The sequence below is a fragment of the Ambystoma mexicanum genome, chromosome 1p, assembly GCF_040938575.1.
Source record: "Ambystoma mexicanum isolate Mex_15411 chromosome 1p, UKY_AmexF1_1, whole genome shotgun sequence".
In the NCBI taxonomy this organism is placed as follows: Eukaryota; Metazoa; Chordata; class Amphibia; order Caudata; family Ambystomatidae; genus Ambystoma; species Ambystoma mexicanum.
In genome coordinates, this window is record NC_090921.1 from 162,209,496 (window position 1) to 162,227,477 (window position 17,982).

At 43.8% G+C, this 17,982-nt stretch overlaps 1 protein-coding gene across 1 annotated transcript in view; it reads left to right on the forward strand.

Moving 5' to 3' along the window:
• The window catches only part of DVL2 (dishevelled segment polarity protein 2), a 454,758-nt gene that overhangs the window by 429,005 nt on the left and 7,771 nt on the right, over nt 1-17,982 (forward strand). Inside the window, exons 10-14 of the mRNA XM_069645872.1 lie at nt 7,701-7,768; nt 8,220-8,354; nt 8,991-9,122; nt 9,398-9,574; nt 10,352-10,576. Of these exons, the coding sequence (XP_069501973.1) occupies nt 7,701-7,768; nt 8,220-8,354; nt 8,991-9,122; nt 9,398-9,574; nt 10,352-10,576 (737 nt within the window). The remainder of the gene's footprint in view (nt 1-7,700; nt 7,769-8,219; nt 8,355-8,990; nt 9,123-9,397; nt 9,575-10,351; nt 10,577-17,982) is intronic.

The window sequence follows — 17,982 nt, forward strand, 5'->3', positions numbered from 1 at the left end:
ACCAGATGAGTTTGTGAAGTTATTGTACGCCAGTTTACCTTTAGAATCAGATACATTTAGGTGAGTCATATCTAACTTTTCGCATGTGTGAACTACCAGTGCATCCTGCAGCATCTATCTTGCAGCCTACGGAATAAGTTTAGCTTTATCTCGAGCATAATAGTTAATTTTACTACTTTATGGTTATGGTTACTGGGATTCACATCCACTTTACTACGCTGGATTATAATTGCATGGTGTCACCCTGGGGTGTTGTCTGCACACACCAATGCCATTAAGTCACATCTGTATTATAGCAGCACACAAAAGTAGATTTGTTTTTGAACCAAAGAATCTTATTTCTGTTTTCTTGCTCAACCCCCGCATATTCTGTTTATTCGACTATTACTGGGTATGTGCACCAATTTTATATTATTTCATTTCTTCCTTATTTGCATCAAACAATAAGCTTATTGACTTACTTGTTGTTTTTTCTTCTTCCTTATGAACACATTTCCTGCTTTTCACCTATTCCAATCTCAATGTGCCGTGGACTAATGGTGACATACATTATAATGTCATGTTTTACTTTTTGCATCTAATTGTCAGCGTTGAAAACGACAGAAGTCGAAATACGTGTTGGCTGACATCTTGAGCAATAAATAACTAGTCAGAATTTGTGTCTGGCTGACATCTTATGCAACCAACAATTATTCTAAACTGAAACTTCTCGAACTTGCATTTGACCATGTTTTGAATTTAAGCAGTAACAATACAATTCAAGGGGAGAGCGCGCTGAACGTGGCATAGCTAATACAGTCCATTCCATTAGGAACAACAGTGAACCAAGGCCCAGCTCATATCGTAGACATGAAATTGGTATACAGTTTGGCAATACTAATACCTTTTTCCACAGTTGGCTCTCTATTTTTTCCCAATTAACTTCAAAAGACTGTGGATAATACTCTAGCCAATGGATAGGAGGACTTTTGCCCCATAGAATTTCATCAGAGCTACAAGGGAGAATTTGCAGTACTTACTGTACACTCTTTTCATTTGTGCTCCCAATTTTCTTTGTTTTGGTTCAATTGTTGTCAAGAGATGAGACATTGAGGGGTAAGATGGAATCTGATACCCCAGATAGGTAACCTCTTTGCCTGTTGGTACCACAGTATTATTAAGATGCCATGCATAGGGTTTGGTTATTTTGTGGGGATGATTATAGATTACAATCTTTGACTTAGCTTGATTTATAGTCGTCATTAAGGCTTGCGTAATCAGACAGGGCTGTCAATAGCCTCTGCAGCCCGACTTGGGTATGATACATTGCCACAATATCATCTGCGTAGGCAAGCCATGCTGTTTTACCCAAACCAATCCTCTGAGCCACCAGACCTTTCTCCAACAGCCATTGAGACAGATACGCCATAAATATGAAGAGAAAAGGAGCCAATAGAAACCCCTCTCTGTTTTGATAATAGATATTAGACCAGATTTTGTAAGTCTAACTCTGAGAGCCGAGTTTTGATGCAGATGTATAATGATATTTAGGAGGCCGTCCAGTAGGCCCCCATTTTTTAATTTGAGCCACAGCCTCTTCCTGTTTATGGTATCAAACGCCTTGGAGAGATCCACCCAGGCAGCAAAGAGCCGAGTACCTGTTTTAACACAAGATGATGTAATGCAGGTGAGGATTAGTATGTTCATTGTAGTTTATAGACCTCTGCTAAAGCCTGTCTGTTCCCTGGGGATTATACCATTAGATGTCACCCAGTTCTCCAGTAACACCAGAACTAGACTACTAAAGATTTTACCATTTGCATCCAATAAAGATATATGCCTATAGTTGATTGCCAAAGATCAAGCGCCCTTTTTATAGACCGGAATAATGATTGCCTGTTGCCTGTTTCCATGTATCCGGAGTTGTTTTACAGACAATAATATTGTCAAATAGGATCTTCAGTATTCGGGTCCAAAGAAGAGGGTTATTTTTTAGAACTGAGTTTGATAGCCCATCCGGCCCCGGTGCCCTCGAGTTAGATTTCTTTATCAAGCGCTCAATATCCTCTACATTAAATTGCAGAGTCCAATTTGCGTCTTGCTGACAGAAATAAGGTTCACAAATAATCAGACATAAACCTTCAGAAAATGAGCCACCCATGCATTTTCATCTATCACATACTCTAGGGTTCGATTACTAGAGGATTGTGCTAAGTTGACAATTGACCAGAAATTCTTCGCGTTTTACAGTGCAATCGCCTTCAGCATTTCTTCCCCATCTTTTTGCAACAACATAAACCTATGGCTTCTGACCCAGTTCCTATATTGGTTATGTATTTGTTTGATTTGGTCTAGGCATACCATCTCATTTTTTTCTTTTTTTAAAAATAATGTCAGCTCTTAATTATTTCTTTTTTTCATGGATCTGATTATCGAAGCTGTATTTGTCTTTTGTTAGGTTTGTCCTTTCCCGTCATTGGTAAATTCAAAGACCACACAAAGCCAATATAATTACTGGGTTTACATTGATTTCTGAATTCTTCAGACGTTAGTCGGTCAATACTTTCCCCAAATTGTCATTCAATATTTGGCCTCCTTTTTTCAAATTTTACAATTCGATTACCCCCTATATTCACCTCCAGGGGATGAGGATAGTACACATCTAGTAATGTAGCATCCATTCTTATAACAAAGTCCAACATAGCATGATCACTATCCGGAGTATGGGTCAGCTTCAGAGTTACACATTTCTTAAAGATGTTCCCAGAAACGTATACATAGTCAATAGTTCAGTAGGAGTCACCTCTCCCATGAGTGCACATGGGATATCCCCCTTCACATTCCCGTTTTAACATAGTATGAATCCATTCCAACATAAACTCCTCCCAAGCATGACCATTCAATGATTTCTTTTTAGGAGGAAGCAAAATTAGTTCTGTACTAACACACTGAAAGTTAAAATAATATCAGTTCATCCATGGGAAATTTTGTTAATACTATAACCAATAAGTCGGATAAGTGCTGCAGAAAATGTCTGAGGCCCTCCACCGCAGGATTCCAATATACTGTGATTATAACACAGTGTGCAACAATCAGATTATCTTTGATCCGGACTCTAACCAGCAGGAGTCCTTGGAATTTATTTGATAACAAAATACATTCCTTGAAAAACTCTTTATTACATTCTAGCAGCAGACCTCCACTCGGTCGACCCACCCCTTTTGTATTCAGCGAATTGTTGGATGACGTAGAAACTCTCGATGCCCAACGCTTCAACTAACAAGGTTTTTTGTGAAGAAATCGGACCAAATTTCTGAGAAATAAAGTCTCTCTGGTTAGCTCCCACGAAGGAGTTGTATCCTCTGAAGTTCCACGATAGGCATCTAAGCTCCTGTTTGGCTAGAGCCTCTGTTCAGGCAGGCCCATTTTCTGGAATATTTATGCTATAATTTCTGGCACCATTTCCCAAAGATTTCCAGAAACCTCCCTCTTTGAGGGATCCTTCTCAGAAGACCTATTTGAAGCAGCACTGGGATAGGTTCTGGATACAATATACCCTCTTTTTAGCCATTCTTCCTTTGACTCGAGCATAGACTTAGATGCTAATCTCAACTTCATTAGAATTTCAGTTTAAGCAGTGTTTGGGTAATTCGGAAAGCTTATTCGTTCAAGATTGCTGGAAGTGAGAAATTTCACTAGATTCATCGATTTCATCTCTTCCAAGATAACTGGTTGGTTGATTGGGCTCCTTGATTTGTTGTCATGTGACTTCGATAAAAAGATCCTCTGAGACGAGAAATGAGTCGCACCATTTTTACCAGTCGGGCCCGGTGGGACTTTAGAATTCGGATTAGGGATCATTGTTACCACTGGATTTAATATCCTTCGATCCACCTTCTCTATCTGTGATTTCACATACATATCTTCCACAGTTACCCTCTTCTCTTCTTCCATATCTTCACCTTTACACAGGTCCTTCTTTTTCACGGTTGGGATATTGGTTCCCATAATTCATTTACACCCGATGATGCATTGTCGTTTATATGCTTTTGAAAAATTGGAGAAATTTTCAAAGAAGGCATAATGGGATTCAATTTCTGTTTTGGAGGAAGGAATATTGGGGCAATTTTCTTAGGTGGAGTCAGTCTGTCTGACTACTTACTGTCACCTTGATAATAGCCGGGAAGGCCTTATCCAAATTCTTATTTGATTCCAACTGTCTCTTTCAGTTTTCGATTTTTTTGCTTGAAACCAGCCTTGGGCCTTTCAAATTCACCTTAGCTCCGGTTAGCAGGGACATTTTTATTCAGATTTTTAACGGAATGCTTTGTATTCTGTGTATGAGGTTCAACCTCCTTTTTCTTCCTTTGTTCCATTTTTGATTCTTCAGCTTTCCTTTTTTATTTTTTTATTTTCCGTTGATCTTCTTTGTACCTTTTGTCCAAAGGTTTCTGTTTGCCAGACTGTTCTTCAGCCAGGTCAAGATGTTATAGCTTGTCTTTATTCTCAATTGGAGCAGCTTCGTCCTCAAGCAAGGCGCTTACATTCTTCCATAGTAGAGGCCGATAGTGGCGTATCTTCCCAGTCATCTGATGTTCCTCCAAATTCATAGCAGCAGCAGATTGTTGTTGGCTTTTTTGGCCCTTTCTTTTAGATTTGTTGAGACAGTTCTCTCCTCATTTATGGATGATTTTAACGCCACCATATTTGAGTCGACGGACTCCATATCCTTCGATATTTCCAACAAAATTCCAGAGTGCATTTCCACTTTTGATGTCATGTTTTCAAAAACCTTTACCAGAGAGCTCAGTACAAAGTTCAGAGCTGCAATAGTGGGCGGTTCCAAGTCTTCCCAACATTTGCTGCTAATTTTGAGTTCTCCTTCTGATGCTCAGAAACTTGGTTAGTGGTTTGGTGTTTCACTGAACCATTTTCCTGAGCTACTGGCCAGCATTCCGATATCGGATTCTGTTCCATAGATGGATCCAAATTTTGGACATGTAGGGAAGCAACATGAGGAATGTGAGCTTAAGTCAATTTGGTTGTCGGAGTTATCGATCGATTGTTCGCATTGAGGATATTGTTCCGTTAGGATAGATATATTATCTTTTGTTATCACGTCACTAGCTCTTGGAAAATAATCCTCAATAGTATTTTTCATTGTTGCGGCCGTGACCATGTAATTTAAATTGGACATTAAAGTGGTTTTAGCTGAAGTGTTTAAGGGCGAAGCTTGGGTTATGTCCTTTTTTTTTTTTAATCTATCATGATTACAGATTGACCAGAGCTTGAAGGAACTTCAAAGTCCTCTGGGAAAGTGCTCTTTGGTGGTAGAAACCTGCCCCGTAACCCCCCCCCCCTCCATCGATTTAGGATGGATTATCGGGGAAATGTGCTGATACATTTCGCCGGTCCACTGGGGTTGAGATAGCTTGCGGTTCCATTAACATTAGTTTGTCTGCCATTGGTCCACTCCACAAATTGTAGGTATTTGATGTATTCCTTTCTCACAGAGATAAACAGGTGCCAAATTTTAACAAATATGGAAAAAGAGGAGGGCTCAAGAATGACCCCGACAGACTTGAACCGAGTCAAAGATTTTAGACCCACAGTCCTCAGTCAAATCTTAAGGGAAGAGGGGCTCATATAAGTATGCCCCACAACCAGAGAGTATCTATACACAAAAAGACTCTCAGGCCTGATGATTGCGGCGTCGCAAAGAAGGTTCAGTTTTGCTAAATTCCAATAATGTCTATTAGATCCACATTTATCACGGCAGGATAGGCCGGGGACAACAAGATCATAGGAGAAAGAGCTCCAACAGTCTCTCGCGGTTCCCGAGTGAATCAATGTCAATGTAAAGAGACGCAGACCAGCCGTACCGTCTTTGTGGCAATTTGAGAAGAGGCGTTCCGCCGTGTGATCTCCGGTGCTTTGAGGTTAAGTGGATTCACAGCGGCGCCCCCTCCTCCGCACACTACCAACACAAACAGCATAAACAGTAGAGCCAGACACGTTGCCCTTGTCTCTGCGTTCGGGCTTAGCGCCACAGCGGTCACGTGGCCTGCCTTATGAAAGCTGATTTCCTGGTGAGTGTGGCCAGCTACTCCAATCCCCTTAAAGCAACAGGGGTAAGCTGTTTAATGTTATATGCCGTTTAATCGTTTTCAACAGGGCGAAGTTCTGCGCACAATATCAGGCTCACGAGCCACAGTTCAAAGAAAGCAGAACTCCGCTTCACAGGCACTTCACTTGACGTTTAGCAGACTCCAGCACAGCAGAGTGCAGCAGCATAAACCGTAGAACCAGATGCGTTGCCCTTGTCTCTGCATTTGGACTTCATGAGACTACAAAAAAGCGAGAATAGACAAACCCTTCTGTGGAAATCGCCATCACCTTTCATCAGGAGTATTGCGCCTTTGTTTGAAACTCTGCCCAACCCGAGATCTATTGGCCGAGCGGAAAATCATCTCGACAAATCAAAACTTTTGCCGTTATTGTTGTGACCAGTCAGTTAAAGAAACTTTTAAACATCTGATTGTGGACTGCCCGGCTCTGATCCAGGTCAGGGAGAAGTATTTTGCTAATCACTTCAAATATATTGGTTATCTGAGAGCTGAATCCAGGTGTGCCATGATTCTGTCCACACCTCGCATTAGTATTTGAATTTCCATGGCTAATTTTCTTACAGCACTAAACCTAAATAGTTGTAACGAATTGGAAAAAGCAAGTTTATAATTCATTTGGAAATTATAGTGGTGTTGGACGAGTCGATTGAATGCTGTATTACCTTGTTTTGCTTTGCTGATAACTATGGTGGGTGACGGAAAACGGTGAAATAAACGAAACTGAGGAAATGCCATAGTTCATCCTTTCTACTTTCTCCTTGTTGATGACCGGGGTGAAATACATGCCCAATGAGTGAAATAAAATAGATTGCAAATGTTTGATTAGTAATATTTGTTTCCTTTCAGTGAAGGAGCTGTATTGCCATGTGTGGTGATTCATTTCATTTTAAGCACTTGTATTATCAATTTTAGATATGGAATTAATTGAATCTTTTATCTCAATTGAATTTGTACAATTTCTTAATTTCCAAATTCTTAATTTGTAATGTATTGAAAAGTTGATTAATTTCAGCTATCAATAAAAATAAAACATTTAAAAAAAAGTAAATGGACAAAACTTTCTCTTTTCTCTGAATGGTACATTCCTGAAGCAAAACAAAATAACTTTTCTGTACAACTTCAGAAAAGGAGGAACCAAACTGTAGCAGATGCATTGAAAGACCGATCAAATTCACTTAATTTCTGCATGTTACTGTATCAATTTTTTCAACCATTCATAGATATGGTTATGATGACATACTGTTTCTTCGTGATACCCCAGCTGCATGGCATACGGATTCTGGTCCCTTGCTTAATCCCTAGGATACGATACCTGTGGATGACAGGAATGTGCCCCTTTGGTCTGCATTATGTGGAGCGACTGTGGCCGTAAATGGCCCTTTTTCATGGAATCATAGACCTGCCCATCTCAATACTTGCCATATTAAACGCTCCAACAAATATGCGTCAGTGGAGTAACTATGGCTGTGTTTCCCTGTCATTTCAAGATAAAAAATAAATGGTATTATCCATACAATAATAAACTGAGCACAGAGTTGTTTTGCTGACGGTGTTTGTTCCAAACATGACTCGCCCTTGTGTTTTGTCTCCTAGCCCGATTGTCCTGACGGTTGCCAAGTGCTGGGATCCTTCCCCACAGGGCTACTTCACTTTGCCTCGCAGTAAGTGTCAGTCCCTTTCGTATTAGTATTTTATTTATTTCTATAGCGCACCTGGCCCGGGCACATGTCTTAGAGCAAACGGCTACATGAATGGCATGGAGTACAGTTACAATCGATTAGTTACTTTCACAAGAGCATCCCTTTCACATTCCCTTTCACGGATTAACTAAAATGTACCCAAAGACTGCATCCTGATGTACCCCTGTTCTTCCTGTTGATTTTTTTAGCTCGATTACCCATTTATCCCTCACTGAGCCCCATCTGCATCTCCTGTTAATTTGTGTTCGTAATGTTCCTCTCATTGGCTGTCGTTTACTTGCTTGCGCATCGCCTTTCTGGCATGCTTTTCTGCTCCGTATCACATTTGTCCGCACTCCACCTTGCACTTGTTTCAGGTCTATAAACTGGATTTGTGCACCTAGGTAACATGCTCGTGCCCTCCCTTTTGCAGATGAACCAATCCAGCCGATTGACCCGGCAGCGTGGGTGTCTCATTCAGCTGCACTCACTGGCGCCTTCCCCATCTATCCTGGAAGCTCCTCTATGAGCACCATCACCTCCAGCAGCTCGGTTACTGAGACTGAACGTAAGTGCTGCAGTCTGGGAGAGGTGGCGGAGTGAATGATTTCTCTTAAGTGGTCTGCACCACTTCTCTACTTTGCAGGAACTATTTGTGATTTGTTATAGGGAGTTATAACATGCCACAGACAAACTAAATTGCATCAAGCTGCGAAGACGCTATGCCTCTGTACTCATGGTATCATCATTGGACTGCAGAGGCGTATTCTTGTGTTTGCATGGCCTTTCACAAGTGATTATACATCAGAGAAGATTCCTGTTAAGGGGTCTGTGTGGCTAACGTGAAACATTACAGAAGGACACAGTAATTCAAAATGGAATGTGAAAGGTGAGGGTAATGCCAATCTATTGGAATTTGTCAGAGAGCACATGCAATGCCGACCTTTATGAAAGGGATCGAGTGCCCACCTGCTGTGATGAATGGTGGGCTCTCTTTAGAAAAAGGGTGCAGTGAAGAGATGGAAAGGTTTGGTATCTTTAAAGTTGCCTTGTCTCGGTAATGAATGGCTTTGTGACCCGGAAAAACCTATCTACTTGGGTGTGTTTTCATTAATGTGGCTGATCTAGGGTGAATGGATAGGATGCAGCTGGCCCATTTTCTTTTTTTCCTCTGTCCTGACTGACTAATGCCTTTTCTTCACAGGTTTTGATGACTTCAATCTCTCCATCCACAGTGATATGGTGTCTGTGGCCAAGGCAATGGCTTCGCCAGAGTCTGGCCTGGAGGTTCGAGACCGGATGTGGCTAAAGATTACAATCCCAAATGCCTTTCTAGGTACCATCACGTATTTGAAAACCTTTTCATGCCGACATTCCTCATGCCTCTCTGTGTATTGTTCCTTTTTTGTCTGACTTGTCTGATGAATGGCCTAAGAACATGCTAATCTCCAGCTGTCTATTGTCTTCTCTATGCCTTCTTTGCTTTTGAATTTGTGCTTCCTTTTGCCACCATCACAAATCTTAATGTTTTTTAGTTTTTGTTCTGCAACAGCTATTTCCCAGTGCCCACTGCTTACACTCTGCATAAGACCTATATACCTTTTGCTGCAGGTTCGGACGTGGTGGACTGGCTCTATCACCATGTTGAGGGGTTTCAGGATCGGAGAGAGGCTCGTAAATATGCCAGCAATCTGCTGAAAGCAGGCTTCATTCGGCACACGGTGAACAAAATCACGTTCTCTGAGCAGTGCTACTATATCTTTGGGGATTTCAGCGGCTGTGAGAATTGTAAGGATACACCTTATCCAAATCACATGTTTACTTCTTGTGGGCACTGTGGGTGGATTTTATTTTTCAGTGTTTCATTTACTTTCACTCATTCCCAAATACTGAAATGTAACTTGATACAAGATACCATACCTGAATTAATGCGTGCTCTCTTCAGTGTTTAGATTAGGGTATGGTCTTCACAAATGGATCCAGTTCATGCTCCACATCAAGATTACTTTTATTCAAGTGTGTTTTGTCAGCTTCGAAACGTTTATAGGCTCCATGCAAGAAAAACTTTGTTAGAATCTTGTCATGCGGCGTCATGGCATCCCTGGTGAGGTTGGTTGCGGTGTGAGCACCCATGAACTCTTCTAGGCCTCAGCAAGACTTTGTCCAACAATCTGTTTATCATACCTTTTCAATGTTTACAGTTTTTAAAATGTTTTATTTTATTTTCAAAAGAAACTCCAACACAAAACAGAACATACCTTTAATCATCTACTGTATCAATAGCTGAATCATTAACATGTCATAATCCCTCCCCTCTGTCCACCCGCCCCTGTTTCATTTTCAATGTTTACAGTTCACATAGATCTTGCCTTAAAACCAGCGGTCGCGTTTTGTAAATGATCTTAGCACTTCCTCAACAAACCTTGCTGGTCTGGTTTTATTCTACGACTGTCTTCTCATTTTGTTCTGTTTGCATCAGCATGTGTTCTCCAAATGCTGCCCCTTTTAATGTCCCTCTGCCATTTCCTCTGTGTCTAATGCTTGTACCGCCTCTTTCTCTTCCAGACATGGTGAACCTCTCGCTGAATGATAACGATGGATCCAGTGGGGCCTCCGACCAGGATACCCTGGCTCCTCTTCCCTTGCCAGGGGCAACTCCTTGGCCATTGCTACCCACCTTCTCATACCAATACCCAGCGCCACACCCTTACAGCACTCAGCCCCCAGCCTACCATGAACTCTCCTCCTACAGCTACGGTGTGGGAAGCGCAGGCAGTCAGCACAGTGAGGGTAAGTGACCAGCCATGCACACTGAAACAAATTTCCTTATTCTGCACAGTGCATGCAGTATAAAGCTGGGGAAATGGGAATTCGGGGTTTAAAGTGGTGATCTGTGATGTTGTGGAGCTGAATAACTATTAGGGGACTTTTTCTAAAGTCCACTTGAGGTAAGGCTTCATGAAACTATTACTTGGCATACAGGTCCCCAACTCTTAGTATAAGTCTATATTACCCAAAGGAGCTTGGTATAATGGCAGAGCAGTACGCACACTGAACCCAGTAAATACAACAGTCAAAAGAAACGCTTGGACAGTAAATGTAATATTAAAAATATGCATATAATCTTATTTACACAAGGAAGGTAGGTAAATGTGTTTCTGATGCTTGTGAATCTGCTTTGAATCACATGCTGTGCATATAGTCCGACATCTAGTGGTAATCAGAGTATTGCATGATTCTTTGGAAGATCAAGAAGATGTCGACATGGGCGTCACTGTAACACTATCCCTAACGTGACGTGTAGTGTACCCAAAATCCCTCATGCGTCGAAGTCCCTCGGATTGACACCTCCCACCCCCTTCTAGCTGGACGCCTTATGCCGAGCTTGCAAGAGTTAAGATTGCTCAATATTGTTTTTGTCCCACGACCTATGGTCATCTAGACTCCAGACTACTTCTTTTTGATGACTGCCTAGTGGACCTCCTTCCGCCAAAGATATCCACTACGACTCAGCGACTAGTGTACTGATCGTCTGTCGACCTTGTGGCATGGCCCACCGGCCAGGCCCTTATAGTAAGGAGAGTGGGGCCCTAGTTTATTCTTTTTCAAATTTCCTTTTCCCTTCTCTTTAGCCATTTGGTCTGGCTGCCACCTACCTCTGCTATGGATAGGACGCCCTTTAAATGTTGTCCGTCGTGAAAAGGCAAATTCCTTGGAAGGACACCCATCTCAGTTGCAATAGGTGTCTACCTCGAGACCACGACAAGCGTTCTTGTAAGTCCTGCAAGCTCTTTCGTCCCAAGACATTAAAGGACAGGCGGACAAAGCAGTGGGCGGCCTAAGCGATGCAGGCCGAAAGTCATTCCCCATTTGGCGCCGTCGCTTCGGATGATGAGGAATCCATTGGCAGCCATGACTCCGAACTGGAAGCCATAGACCTTTCGGTGGAACCCTCAGGTTCCCAGATGCCCGGCCCCGACAGACAGGCCACCGGCTCTGTTATGGGGAGTGTTAGGCAAAGCTTGTATGCAGTACCCTCTGGGAACACTACGCACAACTATGACTGCAGGTGTAAGCAAACCAACCTTTGGTATAAGTCTGAACTACACAGTTTTGGTAGCGTGTTGAGCAGCCAGGCTTATCTCAAGAGGGGAATGTGAGCAGTAATGATGTTACACAGAGGTCTACAATCACAGGTGTTAAACTCTTATACTCAAGGTTTCTTTGATAAATAGTTATTAATTTATTTATCTGTCAGTTATAAAACATTCATTAGAAGGAGGCAATTATATACTAACACAAATATACTTTGGGGGGAGAGGGTCGCGGTGCAATCTGACCCCTGTTACTGCCTAATATCTCAGCAAATATGTATCTCAGGATCTCAGGGCAATCTGCACGGTTACTACAAAATATGCGACATACACGACAAACCAAACACTAAGAAATGACACTTCAATGAAATAACAATAACATGAGGAAAAGAAAACACAGGAATCGATTCAACAATTAAAAGACTTTTGTTCATGCACAGCAGTGTGCATGATAAACAGTACTAGCAAAGCATGGGTGCAATCTACTGGATTCTATGCAATCAATCTAACAATTATCCAGTCCTGCTGGATCTATAATGCTAATAACAATGCATGCCTAATAACAAATGCGGCCTAATAACAATTCTCAAGCGTCAGCATTTCTCTCTCTCATCACCACACATCGCACATCGGCTCTCTCTCTCATAAGACAATCTCTTCTGATGAATCTCCCCTTCCCTCAATATGTCAACACCCCATTTAATGTGTGTGTGCCTATCTCCCATATACCAACAAGCCAGTCAATCAGTTGGGCCTAGAACTATACTCCCCTTTGCATGAGCAAGCTTCCCAAGCTCCCATCTCACAGGGCCACTCCTTGGCCACTAAGTGGCCTGGTCTCCTGCCAAAGATCCCTACTAGATCGATCTCGAACTCTGCTCTCATCTACTCTCCCAAGATGCATGTCAGCCAAAACCATCCAATTCTCATCTAATTCTAATTCTGCTGGAAGCATGCTCACGGTTAGTGTCAAATGACCCACATGCATTTCTAATTCTTGCAAGCGTCCGACTGTCTGTGCATACGTGTAATGTCCACTATGTTCTCTTTTCACCGTGACATTACAAAACTAGTCCATACTGCTTTCTAACTGCGTCTCCCTCTATCTGTCTGTACACGTGGCCATGGCCTTCTCTGTGTGTTACGAAACCATGCTACCATCCTCCCATCATTGTCAGCTAAAGCTGGCTTTCACTGCAAACCTGAGCAAAAGCATTCCGTCCCTCCGCCCCAGCTACCGAAAAGCTTGTGCAAAGCACTCGCTCACTGCAGATTCCCTCCCACCTTTCTGTCTGTCTGCTGTCTCCGAACACAAGGCCCAAGGATGCTGATAAAGCCAGGCGCTTTCCCTCTGCTCGGGCAAGAGTTACCACCTAATATGTTGACATTCTTCGATTCACAGTCTTCCATAACAATATCTCTGCGCACACAGTGGAGCTGCTAACTGTCTCAGAATGGCTTCAGAAAGCCTGTTTCATTCATTCTAGCGTTTAGCGCATTCCCTCAAACCCAAGCGCTACATAATTCTAAGTGCATATTCATGCGTGTGTCTAATTGCCAATATAACAGCATAATGTCTAAACATGTCTAAGCGTGCCCTTCATATAACGAGGCCTATTTCTGTGACAAAATGCATACAAATGACTTTCTCTGCAGCATATCATATAAGGATATATTAGTGACACTAATGTGTCACTTATAGGAATGAATGATGGATAAATGAATTACTAATGATAACAGGCAAACATAATATCTGGTTTTACACTGGGTAAGTAAACGGAAAAGTCTCGGCACAAGTTATTAGAAGTAGTTTGTAAAAGAAGAATCATATGTTTGGTCACAAGCGGATTAGTCCTGCGAGTTGCAATGGTTTCAAGCACTTTCACCGCAAGAGGTAAGTTCTCTGTTTTGTTTTACAGTACCTTACAAAGAAGAAAAAGATGCAGCTGACGACTTCTGTTCCTGGCAGTTCCTGCAGATCTTGCTGTTCCTGGGTCTCAGTTATGGGGACAAGAGGGAGGACATCAGGGGACTCCTGCACTGCACTGGGATAGTAAAAAGCTTGCAACAGGCAAACTCCAATTTCAGTGGCTTTCGCGTTTCAGCTACCACACTGGTAACAACACGGGTCCTGGCTATCAAGGTGGACTGTCCTTGCTTCTGGGGTCCCACACTCAGCTGATGGGGCGGGGGAGGTAGGGGGTTAAGGTTCGGTCGGTCTGACGTTGTGGCAGTCCGGAGGATCTTCCAAACTCTTTAGGCCAGTTTTCAAGTAACGAACACAATCGGGTGTCCCTCTCCCTGGCTCTACAGTTTCCTGCAGTACTCTGAGGAAACGCAACCAGCTCAGAGATAGGTGTCCCGGTGGCTTACTTGGGAGTTGATTGGTCCTACCAACTCAAAGGGAGACGTCGTCCTTTGCAGGGCTTCTGTGTCAATGTGAACTTGGCGATTCGGACCTGCAGCAGGGCTTCACCGGGCAAACCAATGGTCCAGGAGTTGCAGCAGCCGTCCTCTTCAAACTCTTCTTCGGTTCCTTTGTTCCAGTGGTCGACTCTGCCTTCCAAGCCAAGAGACTCGCCTTTTATTCGTTTCTCTCCCATTCATTCCATCCTAGCTGCCACTCACTCAGCAGGGTAGCTGTCCTTGTCGGACAGTCAGCCAGCCAATCATCACAGAGTGCATTTGGGTCTCCTAGGAGACTAAACACAGGGAGTTTCGGGCACCTCCCACCCTTCCTTCCTACCCCAGACACTCTGGAGCCAGAGGCGGTCTTCACACCTGTAGCCTGCCAAAGGCGAAAGAACAAAGAGACCAAACCTGGTTTGGCACCTAGAGAAAAACTCGAAGGACCTTTCCACAAAGAAATGGCGGAAAAAGAAAAACGGGACCTGTTTTAACAAAGGAGGCTCAGACGCCATCTTGAAAAGCATGGCTCCCGCGTTTTAACATTACCGAAGCTACGAATAGTTTGCGGTCGGAAACAATCATGGTAGTTTGTTGTAAAACCACTGCCACCAGCCATTCTGAGAGAAAAGGGTAACATTTCACTGTTACACAAGTATCTCGACATAGGGGATACTAAGTAACCCCTCTGGCACTCTATTGTAAGATAGGGTGTGCTGGGTCTAGGACTTTAAAAGACTAGTAAAGTCAATTTCACTTTACTTACTCTGGGAAACAGTAGTTTATCCCAGAGAATGTAGTTAAACCTTGGGAAAGCCTGAAAGCTTCCCTGTGTCACTGTACTGAGGGTGCTGTGGGACACAATTGGAAAAGATGATGCCTATGTATGTTGGTAGGACTCCATAACCAAAGAAAACACAGAGGTAAAACACATAACAAAATACATGAGAGTGGGGAGAAAAAAGGGTCACACACTCTCCTGGTAAAAAAAAGTCCTCATAATACAGCAAAGTTGCTTGGGGTCTTTAAGGTAGAGGGAATTGGCACATTTTTGAGAATTCTCCCTAACTGGGAGTTCACACCCCAGCGACAAGGGCACACACGCATCACCCAAACACACAACCCGTAAGACCTCCTCGACGGACATGTCGAAGAAGCGTGTAACGCCAGCAGGCCCGCCGAAAACTTCGGCGTCTTCTGAATTTCACAGTTCGGCGCCCTCCGCAACTGTCTTCGTTGCATGCGACTGGACTTTCCTCTCACAGGGACGTCCCCCTCCCCCGAAAAAGCACACTGTTGCCAACACGCCATCTTAGAGTGCGCAAGCACCTAAGGCTTCGGTGGAGTAGTCAACTGGGACGGTGCCGGTAGGCGCGTCGAGACCTGGCATTCGGCCACCAAAAATATGCAGGCGTTTTGCGGCTATTATTTTGGCAGCAGGAGAACACAGGGGCGTCCCCTTTCATCAAGAGGGGTATTCTGAAGCACCCCAGTCTCTCTCAAAGGCTTTATCTGAAAGATATCCCTGCCCTTTCCACCTCCCAGACCCTTCTGCATCTTTCCTCTGGACTAGGCAGAGATTTGAGAATTATATGGACAACATGGCCCAATTTATAGATTTCTCAGATAAATATATTACTCCGAAGAGACCTGCGGAGAATGATTCCTGCCCCATTCCACAAAAATTGCAGAAGCTTCCCATTCCTACACAAGTCCTCCAAGAGGAGGTCTTTGATTACTCTGAACAGGATGATACATATCAGGACATTACTTTTGATCAGGACACAGCTGACCAGAACTTGGGATCAGGATCAGCCAGCAGATCGGGGACCTTGGCGCACGCACGCACGCACACACGCACGCACACACACGCACGCACGCACGCTCTCTCACTCTCACTCTCACTCTCACTCTCACTCTCACTCTCACTCTCACTCTCACTCTCACTCTCACTCTCACTCTCACTCTCACTCTCACTCTCACTCTCACTCTCACTCTCACTCTCACTCTCACTCTCACTCTCACTCTCACTCTCACTCTCACTCTCACTCTCACTCTTTGTCTAGATCCACCTTCGTCATCTCAACAAAAGCAGTCCTCACCTATGGATGACCTAATGTTATTTAATGTCATTCTAAAGGAAGCCGCAGATCATTCTGAAATCACTACACATGAGTCTGACTTTGTTGAAAATATTCTCAAGGAAAAGCGTCCAACAGGCTATTCAATTACTTAATTCAATAAAGAAAAGCCTATCCCCTGCTTTGTTACCATCCCTCACAAGGGCAGTCACCCCTCGGATTGAAAAATTGTTCTGCCCCTCTCCATCTGACCCTATGTATATACGAGGTCATGCCACACCAGACTCCCTGGTTGTTACAACCACTAGAAAATGGCAGGGGTTCTACTGTCCACAGCGGAAGCTCCCCCGGATAAAGAGTGCAAAAAATGTTATGCCCTAGGGAAACATATTACTACATCTGCTGCCTATTCTACCAGAGTAGCTAATAAGACTCTCTTCACTAGTTACGACGTCCAGTGGGGCATGTTCCAGGAAGGCCTTCAAGAGGTCCCAGAGCCCAAGCCATCACGCCTCCTAGCGGTCGTGACAGAGCAGACAGGTGGCTCATCATATAGTAAAGAACACTCTAGACGTTGCTGAGACTGCTGGACGCACTCAATCCCAGGGGACTCTCCTTAAGAGACACACCTGGCTGAATAACTTGGGCTTCAAACCAGAGACTTGGGCCGCTGATTAATAAACCTGTCAGAGACTCCAACTTATTTGACAAGGCTGTTGATGAGGCCATGGAGACTGCTAAGAAAGAGCATGAGACGCTGAAATCACTCAGCCAGATCACGGCAAAGCCCTTCCACCAGCGGAGAGGCTCAAATTCTCGCTGTTCCTTTCATGGACAGTCATTCTCCCTGTCTCCCCATGGACAATGTGGCTCTGGAAGTACCCCCTGGTCCTCTGGCCAAGGCTCATCCGGTAACAGCCAGTAACAGAGAGGTCAGCGTAGAGGCAAGGGTACTCTAGGAACTCTACTCCAAGAGGTTCCTCGGCCTCCACTGCAAAGTGACTCACCGTTTCGGGTCCCTACCCACGCCTCCCCGGTCAGGGGTCGCTTATCATTCATTCGCCCATGGGAGAGGATCACATCACACCAGTGAGTGTTAAAGACCGTAACCCATGGCTATTGCATTGAGTTCCACCGGCCACCTCTATCACCCATCAAAGAGCAGACGCCTATCACCAGCACACCTGCACATCCTGCTGGAAGAGATGCAGATCCTTCTGAAAAAGGGTGCTGTAGAAGTTGTCCCCATTCACCAAGTAAACAAGGGTATTTATTCAGTGTACATCCTTGTACCCAAAAAGGATCTCACCATGCGCCCTGTGTTAGCCCTGTGCCCAGCGAACAAATATGGCAAGCCGCAAAAATTCAGAATTAAAGCATTGCAGGAGGTAATCCTACTGCTGCAGGGGGATTACATGGCCACATTGGATATGGAAGATGCATACTTTCATATTTCAATGTTGCCAGCGCACCGAAAGTACCTAAGGTTCATGATAGAGGACTCCCACTATCTCTTAGGTTCTCATCTTGCCTTCCGTAGGAGCTGCTGAACCCAACAGTCCCTGACCATCTGCTCTGTGCCCCACTTCAGAATTACAGTGGAGATCAGTACGGG